Below are 25,337 nucleotides of genomic sequence, written 5' to 3'. Positions count from 1 at the left end.
CATGCAAAAATTCAACTCCAAGAAACAAAAAGAGCAGCGAATAGTAATTTTATGTCAGGATTCAAGAGAAGCTATTTTATATTCATAAATTTTCCAGATTCATTTTCTGTTTATTCAAATGCAACTTAAAAGATTAAACGATGAAAGAGTAACCAATATTGTATGCAGGCAACAGTTGGGTTGCAACGTATGATGTTAGTGGAAATCTGAATTATTTACTTCTGGGCAGCTAAAAGAAGATGTTGGTTACAGCATAGCTATCATTACTGATAATGTTTTTGTCTGCAAATCAGTAACAACTGGAGCTTTAACTAGCTTCCAAAAAGCAATTAGACTTAAGGCTTTGCTTGTATTGCAAAAAAATATTTTCTTGAAAAATATTTTTCATATTTTCTGATATTTAGAACACATAAAAATAGGTCAAAAGAAAATATTTGATTAAAAGGAAAATGACGTCTTCTTTTTAAAAGATTAAGCTATTTTCTAGATATTGATAATCTTGTTAAAATGTGAAAATACTTATACATGCATTATATAAATACATATCATTAGTTTAACATTAAAATCAAACAATATAAAATATTTTCACAAAAACAATTTCTTATAAAATAATTTTCATTAAATATATTTTTCATAAATAAATTATTTTCTGTGAGATAAACAGTACCTTTAAAGTCCTATGAATAGAGCCTATGGAATGGGTCAAGCTACAAGTTGCAAAGCTCTAGAATCCCAAGGCAAGGTTTTGAGGCATCGCTGACTATTTTTACACCTTTTTTTTTTTATCATTTTCTAAAAAATTTGAAGGATGAAAATAGATGTGTTCTGCTTTTCTAGGCAAAAGAGAAGAAAGAAAGAAAAAAAAAAGAAGCCACTTATACATGATCCGATAAAAATTTACTTTATGTCCATTTTTTCATTGTTTCACTTACATGTGAAGATTTATTGGGAAGGGAGATATTTTGCTGCAAAAAATTTGTTGAAGTAATGTGTTTAGTTGAAAAATGGATGGCTCTCCATGTTTGTAGCAATTAGGTGTATAGTTGTTAATTTGTACAAGGCTCTTCCTTTTTCTATAAAATGGAAGAGTTGCTGCTGTGAAAAGTATGTGTGCTGTGAGCGGGAGTGAGGAAGTGAGCTATGAGAGAAAAAATAAAAAGAAGTAAAAAAAAAAATCAGTGTTTAATGTTTTGTAAATATTTTGCTTTAAAGCAATGAAATTTGTGTTTTTCTCGAATCTTTAATATTTCTTTTGTAATATAATGTTAAGCTCTCAAAATGTTAGAAAAATGCAACTCTCCTACTCTATTTTATATCATGTTTTCTGCAGAATTTACCTTCCATTTTTGTTCTTCTGAATACATGGAACTGCAGAATGTTACTGCAGAAAAATGCAACTCTCCTACTCTATTTTATATCATGTTTTCTGCAGAATGTTACTGCAGAATTTACCTTCCATTTTTGTCCTACTCTAAGTTTCATTTTTTAACTAGCTTGTTTTTCTGAATACAAAGCAAATTTTGTGTTCCTAATCGCATTCAAATAATCAAAAGAACAAAATTGCAAGGGTTCATGACATGGGATTCAGAATATGGACATTGGTAGATATCTGAAGACCTTCAATGACTATATACACTCCATTAAAATTTAACCTACTGATTCTATGTTCCAAAAAGAAAAACCTATTGATTTTATGCCTTCAAATTATATCTATGAACCAGAAAATAAAGTAAAATGAGAAGCAATTGTGTCACTTGTTTTCATCTAATACTGGATGTTGATCATCCCCTCATCACCCACCTTGAAAATTAAGCAGCAGAGGGGAAAAAAATCTAACCACTGATAATAGGTGTAGTAGCACAACGCGCCCATTTAGAAGTTACTGTATTTGATGAAGATGGAAATCGGATATTTTTCATCAGCGAAGCATCCTCCCAATCTGGTGGTGAAGGTGGTGGCAGCATATTCCTCGATGTCTTATTATCATTATGTATTTCCTCCTGAATCTTCCTGTACTCTGCACTCTCAATTCTCCTTAATTCCTCCAATACCTCATCCATGGAAGGTCTCATTTCCTTGTCCTGCTGCAAACATCGAAATGCTAACTCTGCCACTGCAATTGCCATTCGTTTTACTTCTTCGTCAGACTTGTACCCAATAGATGGATCAATCAACTCATCAAATTCACATTTTTGAATCTTGTTTACTGCTAAGTTAGCCAAATTAATCTCATGTCGATGCCTACTAATATCAACAGCAGGCATTGATGATATGAGCTCAATCAACACAACTCCAAAGCTGTAGACATCACTCTTTTCAGTAAGTTGGTAGCATTGGTGATACTCAGGATCAACATATCCTGGAGTCCCTTGCGGGGCAGTTGAGACATGAGTAACATCATTAGGGAACAACCTGGAGAGACCGAAATCAGCAACTTTCACACAGAAATTGTTGTCGAGGAGAATGTTGTTAGTTTTGACATCGCGATGTATGGTATCAGAGGCATGAAGGTAAGTCAAAGCGCTAGCTGTTTCTATTGCAATGCTCATTCGAGTAGGCCATGTTAGTGGACTGGACTTTGCCCGATCACCATGAAGATGATCAGCAACCGTACCATTGGGAATGTATTCATATACAAGCAGGAGCTCACGGCTGCGACGGGAAGTGCAGCCATAAAGGGTGACAAGATTTTTGTGGCGTAGGCGTGTGAGGATTTCGATTTCATTCATGAATTGTTCAACCCTTCTGTAATTGTGCTCATACAGGCGCTTGACTGCAACCTCTCGTCCATCTCGGAGCCTACCTGGTTAGAACAGATAAAAGTAGAGTATTTACTGTAACTATGTTTTTCAGCATTGCAATCTAGTTTAGGTGATCTATCATTAGAAATGATTTATTTATTTATTTATCTCCTTACCATAATACACAGTTCCATAACCTCCGTCTCCAAGCTCTTTTTTGCCGTCAAAATTACTGGTTGCTTCTTCAAGTTCAGTGTAGGAGAAGAGGGGAACACCAAGGAAGATGCCACCCCCCTCTTGCTCTGATTTTGAGAAGGGATCAGAATGGGAATTTTTTGACAGGAAGTTAGTGGAAGCAAGTTTTCTTTTACTGTAACGGCGGAAAATGTGAAGAGCCAATATTATGACCAGTACTCCAATGCCTGCACCTGAAAAGGCAGAGCAAAATTTTCAACATTTTCTAGTGTATGTTAAGAAGCAGCATAAAGCAGAGCTATTTTTGCTGTTGACTTACCTAATCCCAATCCTAATTCCATTCTGAATTTGTTATTTCCTGCAACAATAATTTAAAGAAGTATGGTGTTAATATCAAATACTAAAAAAAGATGAACTTATGCAGAACGAATGGCAACTAGATAAAAGTCAAAACCTGCAAATTAGTTTTTAGCTTAAGTTCACTGCAGCAGACTGAGTTCTACTTATGAGGAAACATTTGATTGGAAATGATGGAATTCAAAGTTAGTCTCAAGTGAGGTTGTGTAATTTGTGCATAGTTATTAGAACAGAGCATACGAAGGAATATGTATGTATGCTTGATTCAAATAAACATGGAGGTTATTTCATTTTATATTCCAATTTTGACACCTTCATCTAAATTTGCACAATAGAACTCTTGCTTACTGTTCATCTGACAATGTCCTCTGCTAAGAAAGATTTACTTATCACTCAGTAAACTAAGGTGTACATGTTCCATAAGTAATACATCATTATATATCTAGTTCTTCTATGTGTTAAACGCGCCAGTTGACTTCAAAATTTTCATACACAAGACTTGAAGAACTAGACAGAAAGAAGAAAAAGATCGAGTACAGGAATACTCTTCCAATTTTGTGGAGTTCCACCTCCACATTAACCAACATCTATCAAACTCTCTTGACTCTTCAAAAGCTCCTAAAGTTCAACAATTCACAAGATGATAAAGAGGGATCGTACAACGCGTCTTTCTCAGTATGCAACAGAAACTTTTTCCTGTATGGTCCGCAAGCTTTAAGGAAGCTATGGATGGTCTAGTGGGGGGCAGAAATGGTATGAAATTGGTGCAAATAGACACAAAAAAACATGGGGCGTCTAAGAAACAAATTCAGATGCGGTGGGTCATTAATTAGACATCATTTTTATATCTCAAAGGTCATAATCATTCCATAGAATTCAAAAACTGGGAAAATAAAATATTGAAAGCTAAGGCTGGCCAATCAGTGTGGATGAAGTACCAGACTGGATGAAGGGTAAACGTATTCACATTGTATAGTCTTAAATATATAATCAAGGTCATGAATTGATTGTTACCCAATTGCAGGGTTACTTTCTGATTTCCTTCTTTATGTACCTTGTATGGGATCTAATACCCACTCAGAGCATGCAAGACAAATCACTAAATCAGTTCCCCAGATAGAAGGTGATGCACTCTTCTACCCTCCGCTATAATACCACTTGCTACTTCTATTTTGCCACCTCTTTGAGCTTCTTGGTTGAAGGACACTAGGCTGCAGAATCCTTTATGGTTCAGAATCTCCAATGAACCTTATTTCAACAGAAAATTAATATGCATATTGGATTAATCCTCTCAGAGTTCCATCTCAGAGTTCCATAGAGACCAACTAATTAACATCAACTATGCCTAGAGCACAACTTATACTAAATGAAGAAGAGGTGAGTAGAAAAGAAAAGAAAAATGTTATCTGGACCCAGAACAGAAGGATCTTGAAGCATGATCATAATCTAGAAAGACTTAAAGACACTAGACAAATGAAATTAGATTGGAAGCAATCCTTACCATCATTGCAGTGTTTCGAATGAGATCCATCAGGGCAGAAACATACACTATTTTGATGTTCAAATCCACAATGGCCGCCACTTCTTCGGCACTCAGCACAATTATATCCTAATCCAATCCACTTCAGAGTAAATCCATCCCTCAACAACTTCTTGTAATCAAGATTTCTTATTGTTTGATTAATCTTCCCTTGCTCTAATTGAACAGGTGTGGCAACTAAAAATTCAAACGCCATTCTGTTCCAGCCCAAGTGCTTATCCCTAGGGACTAATGCAATGAAGGTTTTATTTATAACACTAGCATTGCAAGTAATCCCAGATTCCGTAAAGTTAGATGAAACTGAGTCATTGCTGTTATGGAAGAAGAATATATCAGCATGGTAGGGACTAAAAGCGAGGGAAGACCGATCGAAAGAGTGGTTATTATGAGGCATGGGGCAAGTCTTGTTAATAACTTACACACCAACCAACCGAAATGACTGTTTTTCATAGGTGATGTTTTGAATGATGTAGTGAGCACGAGAGGTCCTATAGATAGGTCTATGATCTTCGCAACGAATTCCAAATCCTGGATGACCACAGTAGTCTGTGTTGTTATCGCGGATATAGAAGGGATAGCTCATATCAGGACCAGTACCACAGCTTTTAGGCTTGCAAGCTTCATATTTACAATCTGCCGATAGAACTGAGTCTACCATAAAAGTGACAGAAAAAATTGATCCCAACAAGCAATAATACTTTGAAACTGAGCAAGTTGTGAAGAGCCCTATGGGGGGATGACTGAAGGGGCATGATGGAAAGAATAGGAGATGAAGAGGTACCCAAGGAAATTCAGTATCAAATAAGTAAATTATAGTTTTTAACTATAATATATTTTATTATTTTGATTATATTTTTAAAATTATTTAATTATCTTAAAAAATAATTATTTTTTTATTTCAATAATAAAATAAATAATATAATATAATAGATTAATAATTATATATTTATTTAAATAATATAATATATTAATTTAATAATTATATATTTAATTTAATAATAAAATAAATAATATAATGTAATAAATTTATAATTTTATATTTATTTAAATAATAAAATAAATTATATGATATATACTTTATTAGTCATTTCACATATCAATAGCAACAGTTAAATATAAAATGGCGATCATTAGCTATCAATTATCAGTTATCAGTTATCAATTAACAGTAACAGCTATTTACAAACACTTAATATAAAATGGCTATCATTAGCTATCAATTATAATCAAATAGACCCTAAATCACCCTCAGCAATTAATACTTCTTTGCTAGATTTTAATGTCTATTATGACCTGGGTTGGATTGTTTTAAGATTCAATTAAGTTTCAAAAACATAATTTAAAGCCGAGATAAATTTTCAACTTTAATGTTTCCTATTCTATTTTAGTTTGCTTATTTAATTAGGATTTTAATGTATTTTCTATTCTAGTTAAGATTTTTATTTTTAGTTTTCTTATTTTATCATAATTGAAATTATTTTATTAATTCTTGGTTTTTTTTTTGTATTTTTTTATAGATATTGTTCAACTAAAAAAAATATAAATATAAATCCTCCTATTTAAATAGGCATGAGAATAGGAAACTTATGTGCATTGAAGTTGGCAGAAATATTTTATACAATCAGGATATAATTATTTATAATTATAATAATATGGCCATGTTCATCATTCTTTGGTCCACCTTATTCCCGTCAACTTTCATGAAATCAATATATTTGACTGCCGACTTCACACGCTCACACCACACATTAAAAAAGCCACCCCGTAAATCCTCCGTATTTATCCTACTTATTTCTATTTTTAGCTACTAATGATCTCTTCTCCAATTACGCAAAAACCAAAATTTTCATAAAAATCCACCTTCAATATTTAGATAATTAAAACTCCAGAAATTGTGAAAGGTATAAAAAACGAGTTCCCACTTTATAGCTTTTTTTCTAAAATAAATCATTGACAAGAAAAAAAAATTAATTAACTTCTTACATAATAATATTTAATTTTATTTTTTTAAATAATTTTTTTATCTTAAATATGAAAATTGATAAAAAAAAATATTATAAAAATTTTAGATTTTAAATATGGATCTATAAAAAAATAAATATTTGATTTTTTTTAAGACCTGACATTATTGACTAGATTATTGTGATTCCTATTCTTAACTAGGTATTATCACAAGAGTCTGAAAGTTTTTTTTGGGTCAAAACTCAAAAGGAAAAGTAAATTGAATACAGGATTAGCCAGGACCAACCGACTAAGGTGAGACTCACCTAGACAGGATACAGTTTTTGAGTTTTGACCTTTTATGGGTGAGCACAGCAAGGCATACTATTCCATTTTTGGCAAAGTTGTATAAACACGAGGCAATCGGTAGGTAATTAATATCCAAAGCAAACCCAACAAGGCAACAACGCATCTCAATCCATAACCAAAAATTTATATCTTATCTAATGCCATGAATTGACAGCCATAGATACCTAAACATAAGTGTGGACAGTAAGAAAAGAAAGAACTCACCTGCATCTTCAGAAGCAGGATAACAAGCCCAAGCATGTGGCCTGTCTGGGCAGAAACACATAAAATGGTAGGTGCTGCTATCAAACCCACATTTGCCTCCACTGCTATCGCATATGCTGCAGTTACTTGCTGTCCAATTCAACACGAACCCTCTTTCTAGCATCTCTTCAATCCCTTCATTCTTTCCTCTTTCCACATCTACAGGTATCATCATTTCATCTTCACACGCATCTGATGCAATACTCAATAAGGGATCACCATCAAACATCGATAACGTTGGACCAGTTCCATTCTCACCGGAACCATTAATCTTGTACTTTAAAAGTTCATTATTAACAACTCCCAGCTGTGTTGAGTTGCAACGAGAGAACAAGAAGAGTTCTGTCTGGTTTGAAAATATGTTGAACCGGTCATCCAGCAGAGATATGTTTCTGAATGGAGGAACAAAAGTGGTGTTTGTATCGAAAAGCACTGCGTTTGAGACGCGAAGAATCTGGTTTTTGTAGTCGATTTGGTGGATAATATAATCATTATCTTGTAGTCTGAGGATTGGACGGCTATTTTGACAAACGAGATTGAATCCAGGGTACCCACAGAAAGATTCTTGTTGGTCCTGGATATAAAATGGGAAGTCTATAATTTGGCCATCGCCACAGGATTTTGGGACGCTGCAGGCCAAGTACTGAGGATGTGTGCATATGGCCTTTCTGGCTAGGAGAAAGGAAGTGATGATAAAGAGATATATGAATGGAGAAAAGGGTATTAACAGGAAGTTTTCGGTCATTTGGAGATGTTGATAGTAGTGCAGAGATCTAGGGAGAGAGAGAGATACTTTTATACGCAATAGGGGGAGAAGAGGGCTTGGAGAGTTGAGGAGGTGGGGTTTGACTTAATAATAGAGGGCAATGGAGAGGAAGGGTTGGCCTCTCCTCTCAATAATCAATGGATGTCCGCCTTAAATCTTAGACTGTTGAATACAAGCCAATGACATAAAAATGGATCCTCAACCGTATAAGTTGAAATTTGATATTAAAAATTTTAATTTATTATCAAATTTCGGATGTGAAATCCAATTAACAAAATTTCTTTGAATATATGGTACATAGAATCTATCTTTTCGAAAAATTTTCTTAGGAGTTCTTTTAATTTATTGAAAAAAAAAAAGTTAAGGAAAGAAAAGTCTGGAATTCTAAGAAAATTAAAATACTATGGAAAGAAAATTTAATATTTTTCTTACAAATCTTTTTCATAGAAAAGGGAAAAGAAAGGAAAAGAAAAGAGAAAAAAAAGTAAATGATTTATGTATTTTTCATGTTTTGATGAAAAAACAAAAATAGGAGTGAAAATTATTATACTTTCACTATTATGTCCGTATTGAAAAATAAAATTATATTAAAAAAATGATTATTTTGAATATAATATGATACATTGTTTATAATATAATTTTATAATTGAATAATTTTTCATTTTATATAGTTATTTATAATATTGTTTCATTTATAATAAAATTATACTAGTTGAATAATAATTTATTCTCACATTAAATCTATATTTTGCTATTTATGTTTGAATAAATTTTTTATATTTAAATAAATATTTTAATTATGGATACTTTTAATTTGAAATTCAAAAATAAAATAAAATAACTTAAAAATTAAAAATTAAAATAACACAAATTAAAAATTAATTATGATTTTATCTGAATTCCCTAATAAATAAAAAATTCAATACTTAAAAAAAAAAGCGTAACTTTCAAAATGATATATATATATATATATATATGTGAGTGAGTGAGAGAGAGAAAGAGAAAGAGAGATTTTAATCAATTTAGAATAAATGCTAAAATAGAAAAAAAAAAAATTAAAGGGATTGGCTAACATTGATAGTGTGGGAAAAAAAAAATTTTCTAACGAATCATGTAATTAAATTAATTATTAAAATTGAAACTAACATGAAAATTTAAGATTAAATTAATAAAATTAAAAAATTTAGTTAAAATTGAAAAAGGTTACAAGCTTCAGATTTTTTTTTAGTTATTTAGCCTTTCTGAAATTGAATTTTTTTATTTATTAAAATAATTAAAAATTATATTTTTATATTTAAATAATTTTTTATTTAAATTAAAATTCAAACACAAAATCTTATCATATCTTTAAAGATAGCTATAGTACTAAAACTTACAAAGTTATTAATAAGTTTAAAATAATTTAATTATGTTAATATAACATTCATTTTTAAATATAGATTTTTACAATTAGTTGCTTTGCTTGTTAAAATGTGATTGGCAAAGCCACTAGTTTGAAATTAAGATGGAAGCTTTAGCTGGATTTACCAGGAAATTAATATGCTTCCCTTTCATCCCTGACCCCTTTAGTCAACAAGGGAAGCCAATTCCATTTTGCCAAGATTTGGCAGTCGTATTGTCTTTACCTTTTGTTTTGTGGATCGATTTAGAAATTTATATTAGTGGGTAATATATACACTTTTACTATTTTTTAATTAATATTATTAAAAATATTACTTTTTAATATAAATATGAGATGATAATAAATCAGTTTAAATTCCTCCTTTTTAAATTGCTAAGCGATTATTTAAGGAATTTTTTATAAAAATTTAATTTTTATGAGAAATAATTGAATTTTTGGAATTTTATTTCGTTTTCAGAATGATTCATTTACTGTCAGATTACAGTTAATTTAAGCCAATTTGAAGTAATTATGTTAATCAAATTTTATTTTGTTAATAAAATGATTCCTCCCATCTAAATTTTATATTTTGTAGTTAATTATTTTATATTCAAATAATTATTTATTTTTAATTATTATAATTCATTATTATATAATTTTCAAAATATAAATATTATTTAAATGTTTAATTAACTCTTTATATTATATAATTATTTAAATATAAAAAATTCTTCATCAATACAAAATTATTTATATAAATATAGAAAATCATTTATTAATTACAATATATCTATAATTATCTAATATATTTTAGTAAACAAAAATAATTATTATAATTAATTATTAATATTGATAAATATAAAATAAATAATTTAATTTTTATGTTATAAATTTATATAATAAAAAATAAAACTAAACTAAAATATAATTTTTTGAAAATATTTAATTACTTTGAATGATTTAAGTATAATTATGTGTATTTTTTTTATTAGCTAAAATTTTATTAGGTGAGTTTACTTCTACAGCAACTGTGACTTATTTCACAAATTCTTAAATATTATTTTAACTATTAGACTTGTTAGAATTATGACTCAAAATCTTAGTGGGATTTGAGAGACATTTTCTTAATTTGAGTGGGAGAAATATTCCTTAATAGGATAGAGAAATATTTCCTATATAAAGTAGAACTCTTATTTTAGTGTTATTTCTAAATTGAGTGAGACTCCTAATCAAATTATAATTGAGGGAATTAACACTATAAATAGGAGAATGGTAGAAAGGGTTATTTGATTTTCAACCCATAGAGTGAGGCTGTCACCCATTGTAGAGAGATAATTTGCCAATTGCTGAGGATTTGGCTCTGCCCATTGATGAGGGGCACTTGCCCATTGCAGTAGTGTCCATTGCAGTGGAGAGAGGAGTAAAGACATAGAATTCAAAAAAAATGAATTCTTGTTGAGAGGGCTCTTGCCCATATAGTTAAAGACACTCTTTGTGGTGTAGTGTTGCAATAGTAAATATATTGGGTTATGTCTAGAGGAGACTGAGAGGGATTAACTAATATATTTACTATGAACAATTATATAGTATGTGTTCTCTTAGGTGTAATTGGGTTGATGGGTAGTATAGCTATGAGCGTATAATGATGATTTATTATTGTTGATAGTGAAAGATAGCATACCCGTGAATGTAACCCTATATTGAGAGGGTGAACCACGTAAATATTGGTATTTTGTATATTTACTTTATTTTTTTACAGTTTACACACTTTCGCAGTGCACAACAAGACTAAATATAGTCCTTATTCATATAATTCTTTTCCACGTATAAAATGTAAGATAATTTCATCATTGTTATAAATAATTCTTTTTTTTATATAAATTATTTAATTATTCACATTTCAAAAATAAAATTTTAATTTGGTATTTGTTTAATTTTTCATTTATTTTTCATTTTTCTATAAGTACCAAAAAATCTCACTATTCATATTTTTATTTTCTTTCACATTAACATAAATCTCTTTCTAAATCTTTTTTCTAATGTGAATGGGTAATATTATAAATTAATTTTTAAAATGTTTTCTCCATTCTTTAAGAACTTGTTTTAAGAACTTTGTTTCTTTTTTATTTTATTTTTTCTAAAAATTTTAAAATATGATTTTGCAGGATCATCTTTTCCTTTGAAAATGCAAGGACAAATTATTTTTTTAAGATAATAATCGTGGTTAATTAATACAAGCTTTACAAAAAAAAAAATGCTCAGCATCCAATAATATCCAAAAATGGGCCACGAATATACTTATTAATTAGTTGTCAATGTGAGAAAAGAAAAAAAAATATATATAAAAATTAGATTTGCAAGATTTTTTTTATACACATTTAAAAAGAGATTATATAAAAAAATCCATGGTACATGATGGAGCCTTTTTTACTTGTGAAAGACGAGAATTATACTGTTTAGTTTATGATGGAAAATAATTTTTAAAGCAAAGATGGAAAGATACTAATTTTTTTCATTTAATATAATGTATAATTATAATAATTTTTAAGAATAACATTTTATAGGATAATTAAGTCAAATAATTAAGGTTTGTTTACAGAAAAAAAAATTATATATGGAAAATATTTGTTATTTGTTTGCAATATTAAATTAATGATATATATTTATTTTATATATATATAAGTGTTTCACTTTTTAATAGTATTATCAAAATTTAAAAAATAAAAAATAATTTTATCTTTTAATTTTTTTTAAATAATTTAATTTTTCTTTGACTAGAAAAATATTTTTCATTGATGAATTTTACTGAATGTCTCAAACGTTAAAAAAAAATAAAAAATATATTTTATGAAATAAATAGAGTCTAAAATTATAATTAAAAAGTTGTGGCATTAGCTATTTTAGTTGTGAAAATACATTCACCATTTATTAATTAGAAAGCCAGAAAAATTTAGCATGGCAAATCGATTTAAACCACAAGGACGTGGCACAGATTGTCCAAAACTAAAAAATGGAATCAAATTAATCGGTGCGGCTCAATTCTGTCTATATATTCAGTTCGATTATCACGTTTAGCATTTTGGTTGGTTCGATTCAGAACAAGGTTTAAATAGCAATGCCTTCTCATTGTACGCAGTATTGGAAGATCGAAGAATCAGGACAATGCTCTGTTCAGAAGTAAGGTAACTTCGTTACCAGCTGCACACATTAAAAGCAATTGATCAAGCATATGTTCTTGGTACAGTTACTGGAAATTAGAACACAACAAACTAATCAATAATATAGAGAATGCCAACTCCACATGTACCCCATGTTATACAAGCAGCACTAGTTTTCTAATTCTACCATTTATTTGCAATTTGCAAAGAGAAATCAACCAATTACGCCCTGGAGAAATATACCATGACAAGCTTATATGTTACAGTTTCAGAAGAAATTCGTTGTAAGCAATCATTACGCCTTATAATTACCAGTGGAAACAAGGATAATTTTTTTACTCCTGAGAATCACAATTAACATGTTGAGAAGTCCAGGAACTTGCCATTGATCTTAGAGGAAACCTTCAAGGGGATGACAAATAAGGTTTTGGTGGGATTGGTAATGACTCGAGTCTCTCTTGCAACATTTCTACCACTCTGCTCGTTGGTGGCCGATTTGAGGGATCAGTTTGTATGCACCATAAGCTCACTAAGGCCATTTTTCTTGCTATTTGATTGTCTTCTCCGTTATCAATTCCATGAAGTCCAAGTTCTTCTCCTAGTTCGAGACGCTTGAATATCCAATGAGGAAAATATATCTCACTGGTATGGTCAACTGCAACACAGATATTCCTTCTTCCTCCAACCATTTCTAGTACTAACATCCCGTAACTATAAACATCAGACTTGTGAGAGACCACTCCGAAATTTCTACAAAATACTTCAGGTGCAATATATCCAGCAGTTCCTCTAGCACCTGTCAATGATATGGTACTCTCTTTTCTAGGACATATTTTAGCTAGACCAAAATCAGAAATTTTGGGACAGAAACTTTCATCTAGAAGAATGTTATGAGGCTTTATATCAAAATGTAGAATCCTAGCATTACATCCTCGGTGCAAGTACTCTAATCCTCTAGCAATGCCAACGGCAATTTGATGTAATTTTTCCCAATCCAATTGACGATCAACCTTCAAGGGATTTTCTTCATATATGTACTTCTCAAGAGATCCTTTGGTCATGAATTCATATATCAGTGCTCGCTTGGAACCCTCAAAACAAAATCCTAAAAGAGCAACAATGTTGACATGGGAAGTCCTGCTAATGCTCGCAACCTCGTTAATAAATTCTTGTCCATTGCTCTTTGATTCCTTTAAGACCTTCACTGCCACAAGACGGCCATCAGGTAATTTGCCTTTGAACACACATCCGTAGCCTCCTTGGCCTATTTTATCATTGAAGGACCCTGTTATTTTCTTAACTTCTGTATATTTGTAACGTTTTGGTGCCATCAATCCATGGTTCCCAAGAAAGGCCTTAATACTTTGATGGTCCTGTGTGTTCTTGTTCCAACAGAAAATGGAGTAATTGGATGACAATTTTATACTGACGCAACAGACTATCATTAGAATTGCAATTCCGCCAGCTGAGAGAGCTGTGACGATGGATCAAGGACATTAAAAAGTAATGCAGAAATAAACTATGTCATGATAGCAATTTTCCATTGGATGTTTAGAAATGGATGCAGAAAAGAGAAATTAAAGTAAGTGTATTACCTAGGCCTAGCTTCAATCTCAGTCCTGCAAGAGAGTTCCAAAAGAATTATGGTGTTAGTTGAAACGTTAAAAGTTGCCGAATTGGCGTTCTCAGAGGTACAAATAGAGAAGTTAAACAACCAGCTCGGAATTCATCCAAAATAAAATAGTCAAAACCTGCTTACCAGTGGCAGATACGGATTTTATCGCAAAAAAACTAAATTTTCTTCCCATGAATCTCATGACCAGTGCAGAAAACCTATTGAAATCCCCTAAAGTCAGCCCCCTAGAACACAGGAATATGGTATCATTAAAATGGGAGGTTGAGCAGAGTCAAGTATATGTGCAAGGGACCATTATTTAACTAACTAAATCCAATTCTCAATACCCGTATAGGAATATATATGCAGAAATTAAAGTCATAAACTATACGGTGGCATATATTAACTATATGTGCAAGGAATCATTTTAGTGTCAAAGAAATATGCCTGCATTTACCTTTGTGTCCTTCTAAAGATGTAGGAAGAGCAGGAAATGGTATATTTCTGTATTCATTCGCACCAGTACAATTGAAGCCTCCATTGTTGTTTCTACATTTGCCCCCGTGTAATTGACACTTGTAACAATCAGGCCGTATGCGCACATGAAGAGAGAAATTAGCTGTTAACATTTGGAATACGTCGTCATGACTATTGTTTTTGTTTAATGGAAGCTTCACAATTGGACACTCAAGCGGAGGACTCTGTAATAAATTTGCATTATGCTTGCGAGCGTAATAGATTTTGAAGTTGGGGCACTTCGAGTAATTGTTATAATGAAACTGAGTTTTTGGATAATCTTTAGAGCTGTTGCATTTGTGGAGGGTTGTTAGTTTGGACGTAATTTTGAAATTAGTGTAAGGGAGACTGGGAAGACTCAGATTCTGGAAGGACTCACATTTCCTGGAATTCAACTTACTCTGGAGCTCTATGTCAGTAATGGAAATTTCACTCCAATGAGGATAATGGAAAGGGTCTTGGAAGATACTTTCAATTTGATACCATTTTTGAGATCCCCTCCCTAGTTGGACCTTCTTAATTTCTTCTTTGCAGCCATCCGCCACAAAGGGACCGCATCTCTCATCAGTTTCGATGTTGGTGAAGGGGAAAAAGATCTCACCCAATTCTCCACATGGAAAAGGTCGGCAAGGAAAAGAAAAAGCAGGGTGAAAGAGTGCAAGCAGAATGAACAATGAGACAGCAGCCATCCCCAAACCAAATGAAGGGAAAAGAATAGGGAATAACGTCACCAACAAGGTCTGTAATTCTCTTCATTATTGCATCTCTACAATATATGGGCTAGGGACACGGTCTTGATCAGCTAAACACGTCAGTTGACTGGTAAATTTTACATGGAAGACTTGGGAAGTAGACTTTAAACAAGAAAGGGCATGGTGGGTAGCCATTTGAAATTTCGTGCTACAAACGTTTTTAGCTTTTGCTTGGTTCGACCACTGTCGATTCAGCCAGCTTCAGGGTTTGGACTGATTTTGGTTCAAAACAATTCTGATCAGAAATGGTTCAATATGATTTCGATTCAGTTTCAATTTGGCTTTTGATTGTTTGATCCAATTATAATAAATTTAGATTTTATTTATTTACTTTTTAATGTAATTTTTTTTCCAAAATGTAAAAATATTAAAGGAACCATAATATAATCCTAATATAATTTTTTTTAAAAGCAAAACAAAGAATTTTTTTTTGAATCGAACCAATTCTAATTCTGAATTGCCAATTCAATTCCATACTAGTTCCAATTCAAGTTCAAAAAATGGGAGACCATAACCAGCCCTCTATACCCTGGTTTTAGACCCGTTCATAAACTAGAATCATTGATTCCGTTTGATTCCAAATTTATCCTGAACCAATCTCAATTCGATTGTTTTTGGAATATTTGGAATATGTCGTCATGACCATTGTTTTTGTTTAATGGGAGATTCACAATTGGACACTCAGGAGGAGGACTCTGTGATGAACTTGCATTTTCCTTGCGAGTGTAGTAGATTTTGAAGTTGGGGCACTTTGTATAAGTGTTATAATCAAAATGAGTTTTTGGATAATCATTAGAGCTGTTGCATTGGTGGAGGGTTGTTAGGTTGGACCAAATTTTAAAAGAAGTGTAAGGGAGCCTGGGAAGACTCAGATTCTGGAAGGACTCACATTTCCTGGAATTCAATCGACTCTGGAGCTCTATGCCAGTGATGGAAATTGTTATTTTTGTGGCTTGAAATTTGGATATGTTTTTTTATAGACCTGAATTGTGATCCGACCCGAAAGTTTCGCGCTGCGATCCGATTAGGATAAAAAGTGAGATATGTGGTAATATGGACCAGTATAAATATTATAATATTATATCCTTTGAGGTAAAGTTGTGAGATATTCGAAAAACACACTAGGGTTAGGGTTTGAGAGTTCTTATTGATTGTATCTTGCTCTTTTCATCATAGTGAAATTTTTTTTCTTGTCTTGCCCGTGGACGTAGACCATATGGTTGAACCATGTTAAATCCTGTATTATTATTCTTCTTCTCTTTTCAATACTGTGTGATTGTGCTATTTGTGTGTGTGCCTTAAATTTACGTGCTTGTTATGACAAATTGGTATCAGAGCTTTGTGCACAAAACCTAGGGTTTACAAATGGCTTCATCTTCAATGAAGTATGAGATGGAGAAGTTTAATGGTGGATCGAGTTTCAGTCTATGAAAGATTAAAATTAAATCTTCCTTGATCCTATAAGGTATATGGAAAGCAATCGAAGATAACTTTCCAGAGGTATGAAAGAGGCGGAGAAGACTGATCTAAAAGAGAAAACCTTGAGTATTATTTTCATGAGCGTAATTGATAATGTCCTACGAGAAATTGCTGGTGAAAGCTCAGTATCTGCGGCATGGAAGAAATTAAAAGAGCTGTAATCTGCCAAATCATTAACCAACCGCCTGTATATGAAGAAAAGGCTTTACAATATGAGAATGAGCGAAGGTACGCTCATTAAAGAGTTTCTGGATGAATTCAATTCAATCATTATGGACCTGAAGAATATTGATATTGAGATTGATAGTGAGGATCAGACCCTTATTGTGCTATGTTCTTTGCCACCCTCCTATGAAACTTTTGTTGATACTCTGTTGTATGGGAAAGACAGTATTTCACTAGACGATGTTAGTAATTCTCTAAAATCAAAGGAGTTGAAAAAGAAATTTCCAGATAATAGAGAAAGATTTGAGGGAGGAGGTTTGGTGAGCAGGAAAAGAACACAATCAAAGGAGGGTTCTTCCAGCAGGAAGAAATCTAAGGCCAGATCTAAGTCAAGAATGAAAAAGGCCAACTGTTTTGAGTGTGGGAGCAAGGTCACTACAGAAGAGACTATCCCAAGTTGAAAAATAAAAGGGGAAAGCAACCAAAAAGTTTTGCGAATGTGGTTGATAGTTTTATTGATTCTGATGGTGATGACAGTGCTGGAGAAATTTTATCTGAGTTCAGATTATGGACAAAATTCCTGAATTCTTGATACTGGTGCTACTTATAACATGTGTCCACACAGAAACTGGTTTGTCACTTACAAACATATGAGTGGCAAGGTGTTTCTGGGCAATGATCGTGCATTATCTGTTGAAAGAATTGGTAACATTAGATTGAGGATGTTTGATAGCATTGTCAAAACTATAGAGTGTTGGCATATTCCAGGACTATAGAGGAACCTGATTTCTCTTGGGACACTTGACTCTCATGGCTTCAAATACCATGTAGAGAATGGAGTTCTCAAAGTGTGTAAGGGTTCTATGGTACTCATGAAGAGCAGTTTGGTTTCAGGATTGTATTTTCTTTAGGGCAGTACGTTTCAGTGCGCAAGATCAGAGGAACGGTGGATTATATCCACTCAAATCTATGGGGTCCTAACAGAAGTCCTTCCAAGAGTGGTGCCAGGTACTTCATGACCTTGATTAATGATGACTCTCGGATGGTATGGGTGTATTTTCTGAAAACAAAAGATGAGGCATTTTCAACCTTTGTAAAGTGAAAGACGATGATTGAGAAGCAGACAGAAAAGAAGGTCAAGCTTCTTAGAACTGATAACGGGTTGGAATTTTGCAATCGTGAGTTTGATGCATTCTGCAACAATGAAGGTATAATGAGACATCACACTTGTACAAGGACATCACAACAGAATGGTATTGCAGAATGCATGAACAGAACGCTTTGTGATAAAGCACGAAGCATGCTCTCACATTCAGGATTGGAAAAAGATTTTTGGGCTAAAGCAATTAATACAGCCTGTTTCTTGGTTAATAGATCTCCATCTACAGCTATTGAGTGCAAAACTCCTTTTGAGAATTGGTCCAGTTCACCTGCTGATTACTCTCAGCTGAGAGTATTTGGTTGCCCTGCTTATGCTCATGTGAGAGATGGTAAGCTTGAGCTGAGGGCAAGAAAATGCATATTTCTAGGGTATGCATCTGGAGTGAAAGGCTACAGGTTGTGATGCAATGATCCAAAGTCTGCAGGATTAATTATCAATAGGGATGTGACATTTAATGAGTCTGCTTCATGAGATAGTTAGAGGGAGAAGTGAATAGCAAAATCAGATCACGGTGTTAGAGAACAAGTGGAGCTTGATATTGATACTTCAACAATTTAGCCCAGTGATTCAGAGGATGAGGTGCAAGATCTTGATCAATAAGAAGATGCACCTAAGCAACAGCAACAAGAACCATATAGCATTGCAACTGGTAGAGAAAGAAGACAGATTAGACCACCGCAGAGATATGCATATGCAGATCTAGTTGCGTTTGTCTTGTCAATTGCTAAAACAGTTGATGTGCATGAACCTAGCAATTATAGAGAAGCTATTTTTTATTTAGATGCAGATCAGTGGGTCGATGCTATGAGTGAAGAAATTGAATCTCTTCACAAGAATCAGACTTGGGAACTTGTAACATTGCCTAAGGGATAAAAAGTGGTAGGTTGCAAATGGGTGTTCAAGAAAAAGGAAGGCACTTCAGAGGTTGAAGCACCTCGATATAAGGCACGATTGGTAGCAAAAGGCTTTACTCAAAGGGAGGGGATTGACTTTAATGAAGTGTTTTCTCTAGTTGTGAAGCACAGTTCCATCAGAGTCTTACTTGCTATGGTTGCTCTTCATGATCCAGAGCTTGACCAACTAGATATGAAGACAACATTTTTGCATGGTGAGTTGGAGGAGCAAATTTATATGAGTCAGCCTAAGGGATTTGTCATTCTAGGGATGAAAAACCTTGTTTACTTGCTTAAGAAATCTTTATATGGTCTGAAACAGTCTCCTAGGCAGTGGTACAAAAGATTTGATACATTCATGGTTCGTAATGGCTTTAATCGTAGTTCATATGATAGTTGTGTGCATCATAAGAAGCTTTTAGATGATTTCTTTGTTTATCTGCTATTGTATGTGGATGACATGCTTATTGCTGCTAAAAGCATGACATAAATTAACATTCTGAAAAAGTGGTTGAGTGTTGAGTTTGAGATGAAGGATTTGGGTGCTGTAAAAAATATATTGGGAATGGAAATTACCAGGGATAGACGTGTTGGGAAGCTTTTCTTATCTCAATAGGCCTATGTTGAGAAAGTGCTTAAGCGTTTCAACATGAATAATGCTAAGCTTGTGACTGTTCTGTTTGCTGCCCATTTTCAGTTATCTGCAGGCATGTCACTAAAAACAGATGAGGAGATGGAGCACATGTCCAGTGTTCCCTATTCGAGTACTGTTGGTAGCATCATGTATGTTATGGTATGCAGCTGACCTGACATTTCACATGCAGTTAGTATTGTGAGTGGATACATAGCATGTCCTGGGTAAGAGCATTAGCAGGCAATGAAATGGATTTTGAGGTATTTGAAGGGTACTACAGATGTTAATCTGACATTTGACAGGGCCAAGATGAGTGATTCAGTTGTTGACTATGTAGATTCAGATTTTGCAAGGGACTTAGACAAGAGGAGATCTTTGACAGGTTATTTGTTTACTCTTTCTGGAAGTGCTATCAGTTGGAAGGCAACATTGTAAGCTACAGTTGCTTTGTTTAGCACAGAGGCTGAATATTGTTTGCATACTCCGCAAGTATACGGGTCGTTCAAGTAGTAAAGAAATGATATCGTCCCACAGAGATTTGTTGTTTGAGTACCAAACTATAAAAGTCACTATTATTTGGGGTATCGATAATGTGTTCCAAAAGTAAAGTAAGAGATGTAGCAAAATAAATTAGAAAAGTAAGGAAGTTATAATGAATTAAGCAATTAAAATTCTAAGCACTATACTAATTTACTAAAATTTCAGCAAGTGACAGAAGATTTAATTAATTAATGGTAAAAATTGATTCCAGAGTTGAGGTTCATGAAGTAAAATTCATCGGGATTTGGATAGGCTAAGCCAAGATTAAGGGAAATACAAGTTTGAAGGAAGTTGATTCTGATTTCCTTTAATTTCTCTTTCAAGCAAACTAAAGAGTGTTTTAAAGGAAACTAAACCCCATTCTCATGCGATGTTTAATTATCCAAAACCCTTTAAGCATTTTAATCAACTTGAAATTCCTCTTAACCCACTAATTTATTTTTAACACTAGGCTATTTAGTTCATTATCTTGATTATCTATCATAGATTTTCACCTCTCAGTTCTTCAATCTAAGATTAAGAACAAAACCCAAAGGGTACCAACAATGGGTATGTAAATAAGCACACAATATAAGAATCAAAACTTATATATACTAAAATCTGGTTAAAATCAGTCCAAATCCATAAATAAAACTTAAATCATTACACCCAACTCTAAAATCTTAAGTATCTACTCACACATGCTTGTGTTTACAAGTGGAAAACATGAAATGGAGCAAGAAAACATGAAAATAAGACTAAAAATAAAAGAACCCAGAATAAAAGAATCTAAATATCTGAAAATGGAAGCTGGAAAACGTCACTCTGCAGGTGTTCTTTCTCTAAAAATGGCATAGTTTTCTCTTTCCTTTCTCTTTTGATTTTTTCTCTCCCTTCCTCCTTATGGTAAATATGAGAATATAATACTTATATATCCCCTCAAACTTTGCCCTAAAAATAGTCTCTAAAGGAATAAAGACAAAAGGTGTAAAAGGTATGAAAAGAGAAAATTTTTCCATGTCAGCAAATCTGCCAGCGCCATCCTACATGTCTCATATTAATTTAAGTTATTTTCTACATCCTTATGTTGATTCAAAGGAGGAGCCTTTAGATTCTGCACGACCAGCTACAAGGGCATGTTGAAGTCCTTGAAACTTTCGGCGTATTTTGTTCCAAAATCTTTATTTACATAACCCAGTGTTGAATTTACATGCCTCATGTGGATTCTTGCTGGCAGACTCTTTTCTTTACACGACCTTCAGCAACGGGCATGTTGAAGCCTTTGAAAATCTCGGCTGGTCTTCTTCCTTAGGCAAATTTTCTTCATTTTTCACACTATTTTAAGCTTACAAATCATTTTGAATTTCTTCTATATGGACCTTTTTGCCTTTAAACCTTATTAAAACCTATCAAAAATATTAAAATTCAAAAAATCAAAAATAATGAAACTAAAATTAACAAATTAACTAAAATAAGCATTAAAATCATAAAATTACTAAGCTAAAAAGGGCAAAATGGATGCAAATTATCCTAAAATACCTATACAAAATGGGTTTATCAAATTCCCCTAAACTCAAATCTTTGCTTGTCCTCAAGCAAATTAAAAACAATTATATGCAATTGGGGTACCCTTTTCTTAGATTCATGAAAATTACTCATCCAATCTTTCAAACTTACCTCTAGCAACCAACAAACCATATACCCACCTTCAAGGTATAAGGAATTCAATTCTCACCAAAGTTATCACCGCTTAGCCTTGGGTCAATTATTCATTCCATCAAACCCAAACCATTCAATTACATAGAGAAATCATGCTTAAATAGGCTCTAAAACAATCCATAAACTAAAGTGTCTCAAATGATGAAGGAAATAGTTAAATGAATGAATAATGTGCCAATCCAATAGGCAAACCAACTAACCCAATCTCCACTAATGTAGCAAAACACAATCAAGAGATCAAAAAGACTTTTAATAGTTGTAATGGGGCTAAGAGGTAATAATGCGGCTAACAAAGAAAAGGTAAAAGGGAAGCAAAATATGAGAATAATTAAATTATTAAAAAGATCAAGATACACTTTTCTTTTATTTTTATTTTTATTTTTATTTTTTTTAATTTAAATGAGAGGAAGAACTTTACAATAAATCATCAATGCTTGCATACGGTTTTCGAAACTCTTTTAGGGACTACATAAATAACATTGAATTTTGCATTGCATTGTTCCTTTTTAATCCACTCCCAAACTCATTTCTTTAAGTACTTGGGTGGTAAATAATTTTTATAACATGATATAATTGCTAGCCAATTTCACTTTAGTACTTCTCTCATTTAATTATTATACTTTTTCTCCTTCTTTTTTTTTTTTAGGTATCTATCACTTAAACAAATTATTCTCATAAAGGGTAGGTAAGTGTTTAGGTTTATGGCTAGGTAGATTATGAGTACCAAGGAAATAAGGGGTATAAATGAAGGTTCAAATTGGTTTCAATGGGAAATTTTAAAGTGGGGTTGGTTAAGGCTAAAAATGTGGATTTAAAATTCAAACAATGCCTTGATCATTTCTCTTTTAAGTGAATACTAAGATTTCGCCTTGAAAGATCTAGAAAGCTTGTTCTAGGATTGGTGAGAAACAATTAGTTATTTCTTATTCTAGAATTTTCTTTAAGCACTCAAAACTCAATGTAATTAATTAGGTGGCCCTTGGCTAAGAAGATTGTTGCAAGGGTTTTGCAGTCACTAGACAAATTCTCACCGAAGTGGGAAAGTGAGGAGTTGCCACTTTAATTTTGAGGGAAATTAAAGAAAACCATTTGTAAAAATTAAAATCCACTTTGAAAATAGAGATTCTAGGTTCGGAGTACGTATACTGGTGAGGAAGGTGTTTGGCGTCCCACCTCGTCCCTCAACGAGGGTAAGCAGATTTAATGTTGTATTTTTTATAAATTGATAATTTATGGGGTAAAATGATGATGTTAATCCTTTGTGCGGATAAAAGGGATATTTGATATTTCACTATTTTGGGTTGCCCAAGAACATGAGTACATGAGATGATCCTTTAGTGAATAGGTGTTATGTAATAGATTTTTAGAGGGTTAATATGAATGCTGAAGTTGTGATATTCTCAGGGAAATTTTGTCTTATAAATATGAGTGCCTTGAGGAGAACTCTCCATTGGGCCTCAACCTAGTATTCGAGATACTTTGGGAAGACCTCTCCCGCCTATCCCTTGGTGTATTAAGCATTTAATTCGAGAGCTCAGGTAAGAACTCTCCCCCAATCTCTTGGTATATTTTAGTTTGAATTTAAGCAAAGAGAATTCAGGTAAGGACTCTCTCCCGATCTCTTAATGTATTCTGTTAAAATTTAGGCGAAGGATTTCGGGTAAGAACTCTCCCCTGATCTCCACATATTTCATTAAGATTTTGGCCGAGAATTCAGGTAAGAACTCTCCCCCGATCTCCACATATTTCATTAAAAATTAAACTGAGTTCGGGTAAGAACTCTCCCCCTATCTCTTAATATATTGCGTTAAAAGGTTGGGCTGAGTTAGGGTAAGAACTCTCTCCCGATCTCCATATACTTTATTAAGATTTTAACTGAGAATTCGGGTAAGGACTCTCCCCTGATCTCTTAATATATTCTGTTAAAATTTAGGAGGAGGATTTTAGGTATGAACTCTCTCCTGATCTCCACATATTTCATTAAGGTTTTGGCCGAGAATTCAAGTAAGAACTCTCCCCCGATCTCTTAATATATTGTGTTAAAAATTAGACTGAGTTCGGGTAAGAACTCTCCCCTGATCTCTTAATATGTTGCGTTTAAAAAAAAATTAGGCTGAGTTCGGGTAAGAACTCTCTCCCGATCTCTTAATATATTTATTAGAATGGCGTTTTATAAGAACTTTGAATTAAGGATTTAGGTAAAGGGTCCTTATTGACCCCTTTTACGAAGTACCGAAGACACAGGAAACTACTGTGTAAAGCTTTTCCTAGCCTTCGGGACCTTATAACTAGATGGTGGATGAAAGACCGAACTCCTTGCTGATCTTCCACATGATCGCTTTATCAGAACTCTTTATTTGCGACATCCGATCTATTTTTAGTCACTCGCCCGGGATCCGAACTTATCTTGATTCCCGATCTATTGTCTTATCGCCTAGGTTCGTTCCAAGGCCCGATCTTATAACTTAATTATTTAACCTAATCTTGTTTCCAACGTATTCGACCTTTGCTACACCTATCTTCCTTTATCATTTTTCATTTATTCAGACCAAAAACTCTCATGTTAAAGTACTCCTGCCTATATTCTTTAGGGTATTTACGAGTCGCTGATGACTCGAACATCCACTCTCGAAAGGAATGAAAACTAGATGACGATGAATGGAGTTTACAAATGAATAAAAAGATGGCACAGGAAATAACTACTAGCCTAGATAACCTATTTTGAAATTTAACGTGACTAGATATAAAAGAAACTTTAAAAGAAAACTAGAGAAAATAAACCAAGGGTATTCAACAAAATGACAGTTTAGACGCTTACCTATGGAAAGTTGAAGAGACAGGTGAGTTGACTTCGATATCCACAAATCTTGGAGAGGTGAAAGCTGACGGTCGAAGGACTTGAGCTTACCCGAGGTAATGGGAATAGATTAGAACAAAGTTGAGCTCAGAGAGTAATGCATAGATACTAGAGTGGTGGGAATAAAGCGGAGTGAAGATGGTTTCACAGGGTGGTGCACAGGAACTGAAAATGAAAATCTCAGGATTTAGAGCTCTTTTGGATGAAATACTTCAGAAAACTGGTTTCTAAAGTGTCTCAACACTTTGAAAGCTCCAAATGACAAGTAGCAAGACTGAATCGAAGTCCAGAGTCTTTCAATGATAATCACCACCTTCTTTTTCTACAGTGTTGCA

The 25,337-nt window shown here is 33.0% G+C and overlaps 2 protein-coding genes and 1 pseudogene across 3 annotated transcripts; all 3 read right to left on the bottom strand.

Annotated features, from left to right (window-relative positions):
• Positions 1-1,832: 1,832 nt before the first annotated feature.
• LOC110668756 (LEAF RUST 10 DISEASE-RESISTANCE LOCUS RECEPTOR-LIKE PROTEIN KINASE-like 1.1) lies at positions 1,833-8,420 on the bottom strand. Of its 2 annotated transcripts, none has more exons than XM_058132253.1 (4): positions 7,348-8,420; positions 3,256-3,294; positions 2,918-3,169; positions 1,833-2,803 (listed from the first exon to the last, which is right to left on the bottom strand). In XM_058132253.1, the coding sequence occupies exons 1-4, from the start codon at positions 8,129-8,131 to the stop codon at positions 1,833-1,835; spliced, it is 2,046 nt and encodes a 681-aa protein (XP_057988236.1). In that variant the 5' UTR covers positions 8,132-8,420. The 2 variants fall into 2 exon arrangements, with proteins under 2 accessions (XP_057988236.1, XP_057988237.1); XM_058132254.1 differs by lacking the exon at positions 7,348-8,420 and adding an exon at positions 4,795-5,618.
• Positions 8,421-12,703: 4,283 nt separating this feature from the next.
• On the bottom strand, positions 12,704-14,937 carry LOC110668757 (rust resistance kinase Lr10-like; annotated as a pseudogene).
• On the bottom strand, positions 14,729-15,511 carry LOC110668700 (LEAF RUST 10 DISEASE-RESISTANCE LOCUS RECEPTOR-LIKE PROTEIN KINASE-like 1.1). Its single transcript, XM_021830020.2, has one exon. It carries the CDS (start codon positions 15,509-15,511, stop codon positions 14,729-14,731), a length of 783 nt encoding a protein of 260 aa, XP_021685712.2.
• Between the last annotated feature and the right edge of the window lie 9,826 nt (positions 15,512-25,337).

The sequence above is a fragment of the Hevea brasiliensis genome, chromosome 13 (genome assembly GCF_030052815.1).
Source record: "Hevea brasiliensis isolate MT/VB/25A 57/8 chromosome 13, ASM3005281v1, whole genome shotgun sequence".
In the NCBI taxonomy this organism is placed as follows: Eukaryota; Viridiplantae; Streptophyta; class Magnoliopsida; order Malpighiales; family Euphorbiaceae; genus Hevea; species Hevea brasiliensis.
The sequence above is the reverse complement of the archived record's forward strand: the minus strand, read 5'-3'. Positions and strand labels throughout refer to the sequence as shown.